The sequence below is a fragment of the Trachemys scripta genome, chromosome 1, assembly GCF_013100865.1.
Source record: "Trachemys scripta elegans isolate TJP31775 chromosome 1, CAS_Tse_1.0, whole genome shotgun sequence".
NCBI classification, from domain to species: domain Eukaryota; kingdom Metazoa; phylum Chordata; order Testudines; family Emydidae; genus Trachemys; species Trachemys scripta.
In genome coordinates, this window is record NC_048298.1 from 267,145,401 (window position 1) to 267,156,961 (window position 11,561).

The 11,561-nt window shown below is 43.4% G+C and overlaps 1 protein-coding gene across 13 annotated transcripts in view; it reads left to right on the forward strand.

The window, feature by feature from the left end:
- MYCBP2 (MYC binding protein 2) overlaps window positions 1–11,561 on the forward strand; it is a 395,137-nt gene that overhangs the window by 227,659 nt on the left and 155,917 nt on the right. For all 13 annotated transcript variants that reach the window (XM_034758293.1, XM_034758294.1, XM_034758297.1 and 10 more), the window contains 2 exons: window positions 2,760–2,985; window positions 3,390–3,508. In XM_034758293.1, the coding sequence (XP_034614184.1) occupies window positions 2,760–2,985; window positions 3,390–3,508 (345 nt within the window). The remainder of the gene's footprint in view (window positions 1–2,759; window positions 2,986–3,389; window positions 3,509–11,561) is intronic.

Here is an 11,561-nt window from a genome sequence, read left to right on the forward strand (position 1 = left end):
AGTGTATAGTAGTAGCAGCAGCCCACCTCTGAATTGGCTAGCTCATGGAAAATCTCCTCAGCAGATCACAATCAATATATACTGTACCTGTTATTGAGGTTGGGACTAAAAATAAGCAAAACAAATAACATCTAATTTCTACACAGAAAATAGAATCTATTGCAGCCCTCATAGACTCCTTTATGGTGGAGGTGTATCTGCCTCAAACCAGATTCAACAAGTGTCTACTGATCATCCAGCCCCGGCAGACTCCTGAGATGACCATGAGGACACATCTGCATTTGCTAGGCCATATAGCCTCATGGACGTTTGTGATTCTCTGTCCCAGCTTCATCTAAGTTGTCGTCTGAGGATAGCTGAAGTCTTTTTATCATTCCAGTTTGCACAACTTAGACATTCAGATCCAAACTGGCAGAAGGACACTCAGCAAATATGTCAAGGTGTTCCTTTCTCCCTCTTTTACATTTCCTGTAAAGTGTATAGTGCCCCATGCCTTAATGTTCAAATGGGGAGAGCATTTGGATGCCCTCATAGTACAAGGTTGGTAGTCCAAAGAGGAGGTTTGTCTGCATAGCAACATCCTAGAGCTCAGAGCAGTATGTCTGACTCACATCAAGGCCCAAAACATCCAAATAGTGATGATCAATACCACTTCAATGTTCTATATCAAGAAACAAGGAAGTGCCAGATCTTCTCCCTTATGCAGAGAAACTATTGTGCTGTGGAATTGGTGTATCCACCACTGGATAATCAGTAATTCATCTGATAGGTCTTCATGACATATTGGCAGATAATCTGGGCAGACACTTGCACAAAGAACCACTTCATACAGGACCTCAAGTGGTTGATCAAAGACTCGGTCATCAAGTCAATGTTCAGGCATTGGGGCATTCCCCAGGCAGATTTGTTTACAATCAGAGGAAATAAGAAATGCAAGTTTCTGCTCTGGAAGATGTTAGAGCCCCGGTTTGAAGGCAGATGCTTTTCTGATTCCATGGAATGACAGTCTCTATTATGCCTATCCTGTAATCCCATTAACCCCTTGCGATTTGAGGAAAATCAACCAGGATTCTGCATTAGTCATTCTCCTAACTCCGTCCTGGCAAAGGCAGAATTCATTTCCAGATCTTCAGACTTTATCCAAATATAATTTCCTCTCTTGCCAGCCTTAGTCAGTCAGACTAACTTCATCCAGATCTTGCCTCTCTTTATCTCATGGCCTGGAAAGTCTCTAGTTAAAAGATATGGAGAAAACTTGCTGTATGGATGTGCAGAATATCTTGATTCAGAGTAGAAAAGATCCTAGTAGGTTTATTTAAAATGAAAGTGCTTTTCTATGTGGTTAGCCTAGCCTAGCTTCTCCCCATCAAAGACAGAGATCCCTCATATCCTTGAATATTGACTATCTCTTTGAAAATATCTGGATTATCTATATATGCTCTGTTTCTTTGGCATCCATTTTTGCTCATCATCAGCTGATGGTCATGTTTTTTTTCTCATCCTCCTGTGATCATATTTCTTTTGAGGACTCCTTCAGTTATTTTCTACAATCCGAGGACCACCCCTGTCCTAGGATATTAATATCATCCTTAATTGTTCAGTAGGATCTGCATTGGAACCTATGACCACACGTTTGTTAGCTCATCTTTCCCTGAAGATGGCTTTCCTTGTGACAATTACCTTGTCATGAGTGGGTCAACTTCAAAATCTTATAGCTGGTCCTCCTTATCTGATCTTTCTCAGAGATAATTAAGGTGTGGTCTAAGTTTCTCTGAAACTCTCCTTTTCATTTGATCCTATACATTCATTTGCCTATCTGCACCCCCCTCCCAAAAAAACCCCCAGAACAAACAAAAAAACATATTCATCAAAAGGGGAAGCCAGCCTGCACCCTTTAGATGTTGTCCAGGTCGTAGTATTTTATTTACACTGAACAAAGTCATCTAGAGTATCCCCTAGGTTGTTCATTGCCTTTGCTGAAATATCTAAAGTGCAAGCAATGTGAACCACATATAGGTGATGTCAGACTATATTAATATGTTCTAAATTAGCTAGATTAGAACCTCCAAGGTAAATTAGAGTGCACTTGACTAGAGCATCTGCAGCTTCTTTTAGGGGTATTTCCATAGCTGTTGTACATAAAGCAGCTATTCCAGGCTCTTTTCCATCATAGAGAAATGTACATCTGATGCTTGATTTGGCAGAGCCATGCCTAAGTCATTATTTAATTAGAATCCTTCTACTCTCCTCCTTAATTGTTACCTGCTTGTGAGTCATCATAAGTGGAACACACAGACAAGCACTCGAAGAAAGGAAAATTACTTATCCCGACAGTACCTTCAAAATGTGGTGTATATATGTGTTTCATGACTCACCCTCGTTTTTCCCCTCCCACGGAGTCTAATTACATCTTGACTTTGTATTGGCGAAGGAACTGAGGGTCAGTTGGTTGCTCCTCCCTTGTATGCCCTTGTGGGAGAGCAGCTTGGGGGCTCTAGGGTATGATGGGCCTAGGCCTGACCTAACTGACACTGCTGGCTACCATGTTCTGATTTATGGTCTATGCATACCAGAAATGGGACACTCATAGGCAACACATCTTGAAAAACTCCAGTTACTGTAGAGATAAGTAACTTTCCTTTATCTTTCAATACTTGACCATTTTTAAATATTACGTTTAAAGTAAGATACTTAAACCAAAATTAATTAGAAGTGTACAATGATTTTTGTGTTTATTTTCCAACTGTTGTTTGTTTTAGGTGACTTTCCCAGAATGCGTCAGGTGGATGACAATAGAGTTTGATGCTCAGTGTGGCACAGCTCAATCAGAGGATGTCCTTCGCTTGCTAATTCCTGTCAGAATTGTCCTGAACTCAGGATTTGGACAAAAGCAAACTCCTGTTCATGAAAATCTTAATTCATGGATTGAACTAAAGAAATTTTCAGGCACATCTGGATGGCCTACCATGGTTTTAGTGTTGCCAGGTAAAAAGAGTTTATAAATTGCCTGTTTAAATAAAATGGAGGGTTTTGAAGTATAATTAACAAAAGTGAACTTAAATTATAGTAATTCCCAGAGAAGTAAACTTTACTTAGTCAAAATTAGACTTTTGATGACTATCTTAAATAATGAGACTGAATTATTCAGTTTAGTTTTTAGAATATAAAGCTGAGGAGAAGCCAGACTCAGATTAGAAAGGTGGGCCAATTATTGCAATTGGTTGGATATCATGGAGTAATTATTTACTTTCTTTTATGTGGTATAGATATGCAGATTGCTCAAGTGTTTCTTCCACCAGTTATGTTTAAAGGCTAATTTTCATATTTATTTTTTGTGATATAAAAGTGGATGAAAAAGGAGGAATTCACATAGATTTATTTTATGTTAGGAAATGAAGCACTCTTTTCACTGGAAACTGCATCAGACTACGTGAAAGATGAAAAGGCCTGTTTCTATGGCTTCAAGTGTTTTGCAATTGGATATGAATTTAGTCCAGGATCTGATGAGGTGAGAATAAGTGAAGCTACTAAAATTACACCAAATAAATTTGCTTTTCAAAAGGCAAATTATTTTATACCGCCCTTCCCTAGTCAACATATCTTTTGAACTGTAGTTGTATGGAGATTCGTTGTTTCATGCCTTTTTGTCCAGCTGCATGTGCATTATCCTACTGTACAAGGTTTCTCAAACTTTAACAGTTGGAACAGTCTATGGACATGTAAGGGGCTATAAAATTCTATAATTGATTAAAAAAAATCTATTCGTTGCATCAAAACTACTCTGTATCTCCTGTAATTCTACTCAAGACATCTGCCTTGATTCCATTATGCTGAGAAATCAAAAATCTAGGAATGCTCTGTAATAATTATTAATCCATAAGTACATTTTATTAGCTTAGGTCAGGAGCGGGCAAACTTTTTGACCTGAGGGTCGCATTGGGTTTTGGAAATTGTATGGAGGGCTGGTTAGGGGAGGGGGTCATGGCCCGGTTTCTCCCCCCCCCCCCCCCCCCTCCTGTCCCATCCACCCCCCTCCCCCCCCATTCCCTGACGGGCCCCCCCGGGACTCCTGCCCCATCCACCCCACCCGCTCCCTGTCCCCAACTGCCCCCGGAATCCCCGCCCCTGACTGCCCCCCACCACCCCATCCAATCTCTCCTCTCATTCCTGATGGCCCCCCCAGGACCTCTGCCCCATCCAACCACCCCTTCCCCCTGTCCCCTGACTGCCCCCCACCGCCCCATCCAACCCTTCCTCTTATTCCTGACTGCTCCCCTGGACCTCTGCCCCCATTCAACTCCCTCTTCCCCGCCCTCTGTCCGCCCCGACCCCTATCCACACCGCCCACCCCCTGACCACCACCCCAAACGCCCCTGCCCTCTATCCAACCCCCCTGCTCCCTGCCCCCTTACCGTGCTGCCTGGAGCACCGGTGGAGCCAGCCACGCCGTCGCCACAGCACAGCACGCAGCACCGGCTCTGCAGCTGCGCTGCCCCAGGAGCTTGCAGCCCGCTGCCCAGAGCATTGCGCCAGCGGCGCAGTGAGCTGAGGCTGCAAGGAAGGGGGGAACAGCAGGGAAGGGGTCAGGGGCTAGCCTCCCGGGGCAGGAGCTCAGGGACCGGGCTGGATGTCGCCCGCGGGCCATAGTTTGCCAATCTCTGGCTCAGGTCATTGTAGGAACAGTGTCTTCTATTCTTTTTCCCCATCATTGGCCAATACCAGACTCTTCAGAAGATGGTATACAAACCCCTAAAATAGAAAATAATGCAGTAAGTTGCTTATTGAGAGAAGTTTCTTTCAAACACTAGATATTGTCTGATGTTATGAAGAATGATTAATATTCCTTATACATTTTTATCTTAGTGTAATTACAGATACTTTAAACCTCTGAACATCTAATATTCTCTCAAATGCTCCTGAATATGTTGTCTCAGTAATACCTATAGAAGTGAAAAGAACAAGGAGTACTTGTAGCACCTTAGAGACTAACAAATTTATTTGGGCATAAGCTTTCGTGGGATGCATCAGATGCCTGGAGTGGAAAATACAGTAGGAAGATACATATACACACAGAACATGAAAAGGTGGGAGTTGCCTAACCAACTCTAATGAGACAAATCAATTAAAGTGGACTATTATCAGCCTGAGGAAAAATCACTTTTGTAGTGATAATCAGGATGGCCCATTTCAATTTTTCTTGTGTAATGTTGACATCACCACACTCTCCAGTCACCTCAGTTTGTTTGCTGCCACAGAGAATGAACAGAAATCCTTCCTGACTTCAGGACTTTTTCCCCTCAGCCTAGTTTAAGACCTTATTGTAAATATTTAGGCCAGAGTAGCATAGGATAGTTTGAAGTAAATATCCCTTGCCTTGTTTTAGGAGCCTTTGGACCTTGCACCCTATAACGGCTTTAAGAAGTGCACCTCTTGTTTGACAATCACACTACCTCCTGTAGAACGCATCACCTTTGTTGTCACATTCATGGACTCCACTGAGCCCAGAGCCTTCCTTCTGGAGAAAAGATTTTTCAAAACTTGAGACTCCCTCACAATTCAGGGAACAACTAGTTCAGACCTCACAATTTTTCTGAAGACTAGTAGGCTTGATAACTTCATTGGACCTACATCATTACACCTTTTGCTTATCTGAATATGAAAACCTTGCAGCACTGGATGATGGGTATGATATTCCGGGTGCAATCCAGACCAGTGAGGTGCTGTCTCAATGCTGCCCTGCAAACTTGGGTGCGTCACAGTGCTTTGCTGCTGTAGCTTCCACCAAGGCCACTCACAAACAGTCATCCAGCATGCAGGTCACACCCTGAGTGTCTGTGTGCCCAGCAACTCTGACCTCAGCAGCCTGTGACCGAACACCAGACACACTTTAGCTTCCAGCAGCCTTTGGTTGCTAGTTGCAGGGTGACTCCAACACAATCCCACTCCCAAATTTCCCCCCCAAAAAATGTGTGTTCTGCACTGTCCAGCCCTCTACTGGACAGTCCAAATATATTAGGTCCATTTCCTCTCTAAGGGGATCAATACGCAACAGTCTGGTACTTGAAAAGGAGTACCCATGCAGTTCACAACACTGGATTAGTTTTGATTAAGAATAAAACAAATTTATTTAACTACAAAGAGATAGGGTTTAAGTGAGTACAAGTATAAGGCATTAAACTCAGAAATGACTAGAGAAATAAAAGTAAAATGCTTCCTAGGACTAAAACTTAACCAGCTAGACTTGGTTCAAGATAACATTCTTACTACATGCTCCCAGCAACATGGCTGACCAAATTTCAGGTCAGGATTTCTCCCAAAATCAAATGCGGGGTTTCTATTGTTGTCTTAGGTGAAAGCAAGAGATGGATAGGGAGATATAACTTGGCATGTTTCAGAGTAGCAGCCGTGTTAGTCTGTATTCTCAAAAAAGAACAGGAGTACTTGTGGCACCTTACAGACTAACAAATGAGACATCATGGGGCCTAATCACATCAACCATACCATCAGGGGCTCGTTCACTTGCACATCTACCAATGCGATATATGCCATCGTGTGCCAGCAATGCCCCTCTGCCATGTACATTGGCCAAACCGGACAGTCTCTACGCAAAAGAATTAATGGACACAAATCTGACATCAGGAATCATAATACTCAAAAACCAGTGGGAGAACACTTTAACCTGTCTGGCCATTCTATGACAGACCTGCGGGTGGCTATCTTAAAACAGAAAAACTTCAAAAACAGACTCCAATGAGAGACTGCTGGGCTGGAATTGATATGCAAACTAGACACAATCAACTCAGGATTAAATAAGGACTGGGAATGGCTGAGCCATTACAAACATTGAATCTATCTCCCCTTGTAAGTATTCTCACACTTGCTTCTTATCAAACTGTCTGTACTGAGCTATCTTGATTATCACTTCAAAAGTTTTTTTTTCTCCTACTTAATTGGCTTCTCAGAGTTGGTAGGACAACTCCCACCTGTTCATGCTCTCTGTATGTGTGTGTGTATATATATCTCCTCAATATATGTTTCACTCTATATGCATCCGAAGAAGTGGGTTGTAGCCCACGAAAGCTTATGCTCTAATAAATTTGTTAGTCTCTAAGGTGCCACAAGTACTCCTGTTCTTTTTGAGGATAACTTGGCATGTTTCTCCCCTTCTCCCGCCCCCCCCCCCTACTTTTATAGTTAGTCACTCTTTGAAATATATTTTCTTGAGGGTTACCCTAAATAAAGTTCACTCCCATTGTGAGGATGGAGGAGTATGGTGGTGAAAGAGGGTCCATTCTGTTGTTTGCTAAGATGCAGATCTATTTGTTTCTGCCCCCTTTCCTTGCAAAAGAACCACCACTTGACAGGTGATTGCCCATCAGCTTTGATGACACCTCGCTAGAGGTGTGAGCTTGTCCTTTGTCTTTGAGAAACTGGTTTACCCACTCCCCAGACTTGTCTGGTAAACACATTTGAGACCCAATTTCAGATTGTTTATAACTTTACATATAGTGATGCTACACACATTTCATCATGATATTATTGACCAGTGAGTTATTCTTTCAAATGATACATTACAAGGCATATTTTATACAAAGGTGATTACAGTAGTGTGAATACAGGGGTGCACTCCATCTCAGTGCTTTACTGTACACTGAATGTACACAGCCTTCGAAGGAAACTGGCCATCCAACCTCAAGTACTCCAATAGCTTCATTGGTGGGAGAACAGGGAAAACATCATCTGGGGAGGAGGAGAAATCTTCATTGCCCGTCACTTGCCATCACAGTAACCACTGCCATCACTGTTACCTCTGATTTGGCCTGGGGTCCACAGAACCAAGACCTCTAGGTACATGATCGTTAAAACACCTTAGTCCAGATTATATATCAGCATGCTAGAGCTCAGAACAGTGCAGTGGGCCCTTAAAGCCTATTGCGGATCCCTGCAGAATTATATAATACAGTTGCTTACAGACAACACTGTAGCTGTGTGCTGTGTCAATAAACACAGCTCTTATCTGTGGAGGCAATAAAACTATGGCTGTGCTTCATCTAAAGCTAAACCTCATTGCATTTCACCTTGCAGGGGTGGATTAGATGGAGGTAGATTTGCTCAGCAGGCCATCTAATGATCAACAGAAGTGGTCCTTGAAACCAGTGGTGGCTGTAGCACTATTTGATGTCTAGGGCCATGCAGTAATAGATGTCTTTGTGCCCAACAAAACTACCAGATGCCAAGTTTATCACAGAAGAGTATACAGGAACAAAAGCTCCCTCTAAGATGTGATGCAGCAGGACTCAATCCAACACTATTCTATATGCCTTCTCTCCCATTTCCCTGATACCCAAGGTCATAAGGATTAGCAGTTTGGATAGAGCAAATATTATATTAATAGCCTCAATGTGACCTTGTTAGCACTGGTATCTTCAGATGGCCAGAGAGCCATCATAATCACTGCCTATCTGTCCAGAGGTCCTGTCTTAACCACAAGGGAGAATTCTGCGTTCCAACCTAGAAATACTCACCTTACAATGTGGAGGATAGCCTACTGAGTAATGTGGACTGTTTCTGTTTTTGAAGGGTTCAAATCGTCCTTTTGTAATCCAGGGAAGGTGCCACTCTGACGTATGATTGTAATATCTGCTCAACACAATTCTGTTAAGAACAAGGACTTCTCTCCCCTACATTCTCTAGGTTCCTCCCATTAGGGAGCCTCTGCTGTCATAGAACTTTAATTTTGTCCTAACAAAGCCGTTAGGTCCTACTTATGAGTGTTTTGCTCAAGTCTCTCTTGTGCGCTTATTAAAATTTTCCTGTTACATCTATAATGGAAGTTCAAGAACTGCACACCATCAATTATGCTGCCACTATCCTATACCCGCATATCTTTTAACAGTCATTTAGCACTCTATTTCTACAACTGGAGTGCTATAACAATGGGTGGGTGGGTATTAGATATCATTCAATCTGGCTGTGCAATAGTTTACTTCCCTACCTCCTCCAAAACCCCCATTCCATTCCTCTTCAGGGACCATTCTCATGAGGGATTCTTAGTCAGGAAGTAGGATCCCTCCTCCAATGAGGATCAATAGAGTGGAAACCTCTCCAACACCAGGGAAAAGGTTTTTACTTGATGTACTTCCTAGTACCCAAAAAGAAGAGTGGTTAGAGACCCATTCTCCAACTCTGCAATCTCAATCGTGTTATTTGTAAGCTGAAATTTCATATAATCACACTTGCTTCCATAATCCCACCCCCGTAAAAAGACATTTCCATTTACAGCTCTCTCTATGACGGACACGTACATTCACGTAGACATTCATTCCCCCCCCCCCCCCCCCAGCCCTCTCTCAATTTCATGGTGGGCCCAGACCACTTCCAGTACAGGATGCTTCCATTTGGTTTTGCCTCTGATCCCAAGCTCTTTATCTAAGTCATCCTGGTAATAGCAACTCATTTCAGGTAGAAAAGTCTGACTGTCATCCCTTATTTCACCAACTGGCTAATTGTTGCCAGGACATTTCAAGAGGCCTGCATATCAACCTCATTAATACTTCAGCTCCTTTTCTTTCTTGAAGCCAGTGTAAACTTTGAAAAGTATATCCTCACTCTGATACAGACCACAGACTACATGAAGTGACTTTGGACTCAATCACTGCAAGAGCTTATCTACCAAGGAACAGGTTTCGTGATATGAACAACCTGATAGACCAGGTTATTTGCAACCCTCAAGTACCAGTCAGAACTTGTTTTCATTCTGAGACATGTGGCTTCATGCACTTGTTACCCCATTCGCCAGACTCTTCTTAAATTGACTAGAGCCTTGGCTCCAAACAGTGCATTCGCTGACTAAACACAGCATGAATACCACAGTGACGCTTCCTTCCAAAGTAACGTAATTGCTAATGTAACATAATCTGTGATGTAATGTCATGCCATCAACTACGTATGGGTGTTCCCTTACTATCCCCCTTACCGGACAATACAGTAATTACACATGCCTCCCTGCTGAGCTGTGGGGGCCACACAGACATACAGCACAATGCACTTGGACACCCCAAGAAACCAGGATGCACATCAGTCTTTTGGAATTTAGTGCAGTCTGATAGGCTTGCAATGCCTTTCTTCGGTTTATCCAGTTCCATCATGTCTTCATAACGTTAAACAGCATAACCAACTTTTACATCAACAAGCAAGGAGGGGTAAGATCCATTCTCTTGTGTATAGAAGTAATTGCCCTATGGAATTTGTGTATTAGGAATTGAATCACCCTGTCCTCATCTTGCCTTCTGGGAACTCAGAATGTGTTGGCAGACACCCCCATTAGGTATTTTGCTATTAATAATGAGTGGGAGCTGCATGATTCGGTAGTGAACAGTATTTTCACTCAATGGGGAACCCCACCTAGAATCTGTTTGCCTCCCAAATGAACAGGAAATGCAACATCTACTGTTCTAGGGGAGCTCTAGATCTACACTCTCAGGGTGTTGCTATCCTTCTGACCTGGTTAGGAAACCTGAACTATGCCTTTCCTCTCTAGCATTCCTACCTCAGGTCCTATGGAAACTTCAACAGGACAGGGCACAGCAGGAGTCATACTCTTCGCCCCCAATTGGCTCAAAAATAAATTTGGTTCCCAAATCTCCATTTAGTGTCATCTCATCATTCAATCAGTATCCTGTCCTTTCCTGATCTTTTGACCCAGGAGAAATGCAGTATCAATCACCCCATCCCTGGAGCACTTCATCTCATTGCTTAGTTTTTGGATGGGTGTCAGACTTAGAACATTCCTGCTCTGAAGCCGTACAAACCATCCTTAATAACAGCTGAAAGGAGTTCACTAGGAAACATTATTCAGCTGAGTGGAAGAGTTTTTCCATCTGCATGCAGCTAGAACACAAATCCCACGTCAGCAAATATTCCCCTTATATTGGACTGTCTGCGTTCTGTCAAAATGACGGGGCTCTCCCTCAGTTCTATACAAGACCACCTGGCAGCAATCAGTGTGTGCCATCCACCATCAGATAATTACTCAATTTTGATTCGCCAGTTGCAGCTCCCAGCCGAGTGGGGTGGCCCTGCAGAACTCTGAGCTGCGGGGAGGGGCACCCCTTTGAGCTCCCAGCCACCATGTGTGATGGGGGGGACCCCACAGCTCTGAGCTGCCGCTTGCAACAGGAGGGACCCTGGCACTTTCAGCCACTACGGGCAGTGGGAGGACTCCGGATCTCCAAGCCGCCGCAAGCACCTGGGGGACCCCAGAGCCGCATTAGCAGTGGGTGCTGGATCCCTTCCTCCCCATTTTGTCAGTTATTCTTAGTAAAAATCAGGGGCAGGTCACGGGCTTCCATGAATTTTGGTTTATTGTCCATAACCTGTCCGTGACTTTTACTAAAAATAACCATGACAAAATCTTAACCTTAGTTATTAGCCACCTTCTTCGCTGTCCTCAATGTAAATTAGAGCATCTTTCATGCTGCTCTTAACTCACCCAGCTATCCATAGCTCCACACCTTTCTCCCCCCCCCCCCCCCCCCCCCCCCCCCCCCCCCCACTCTCTT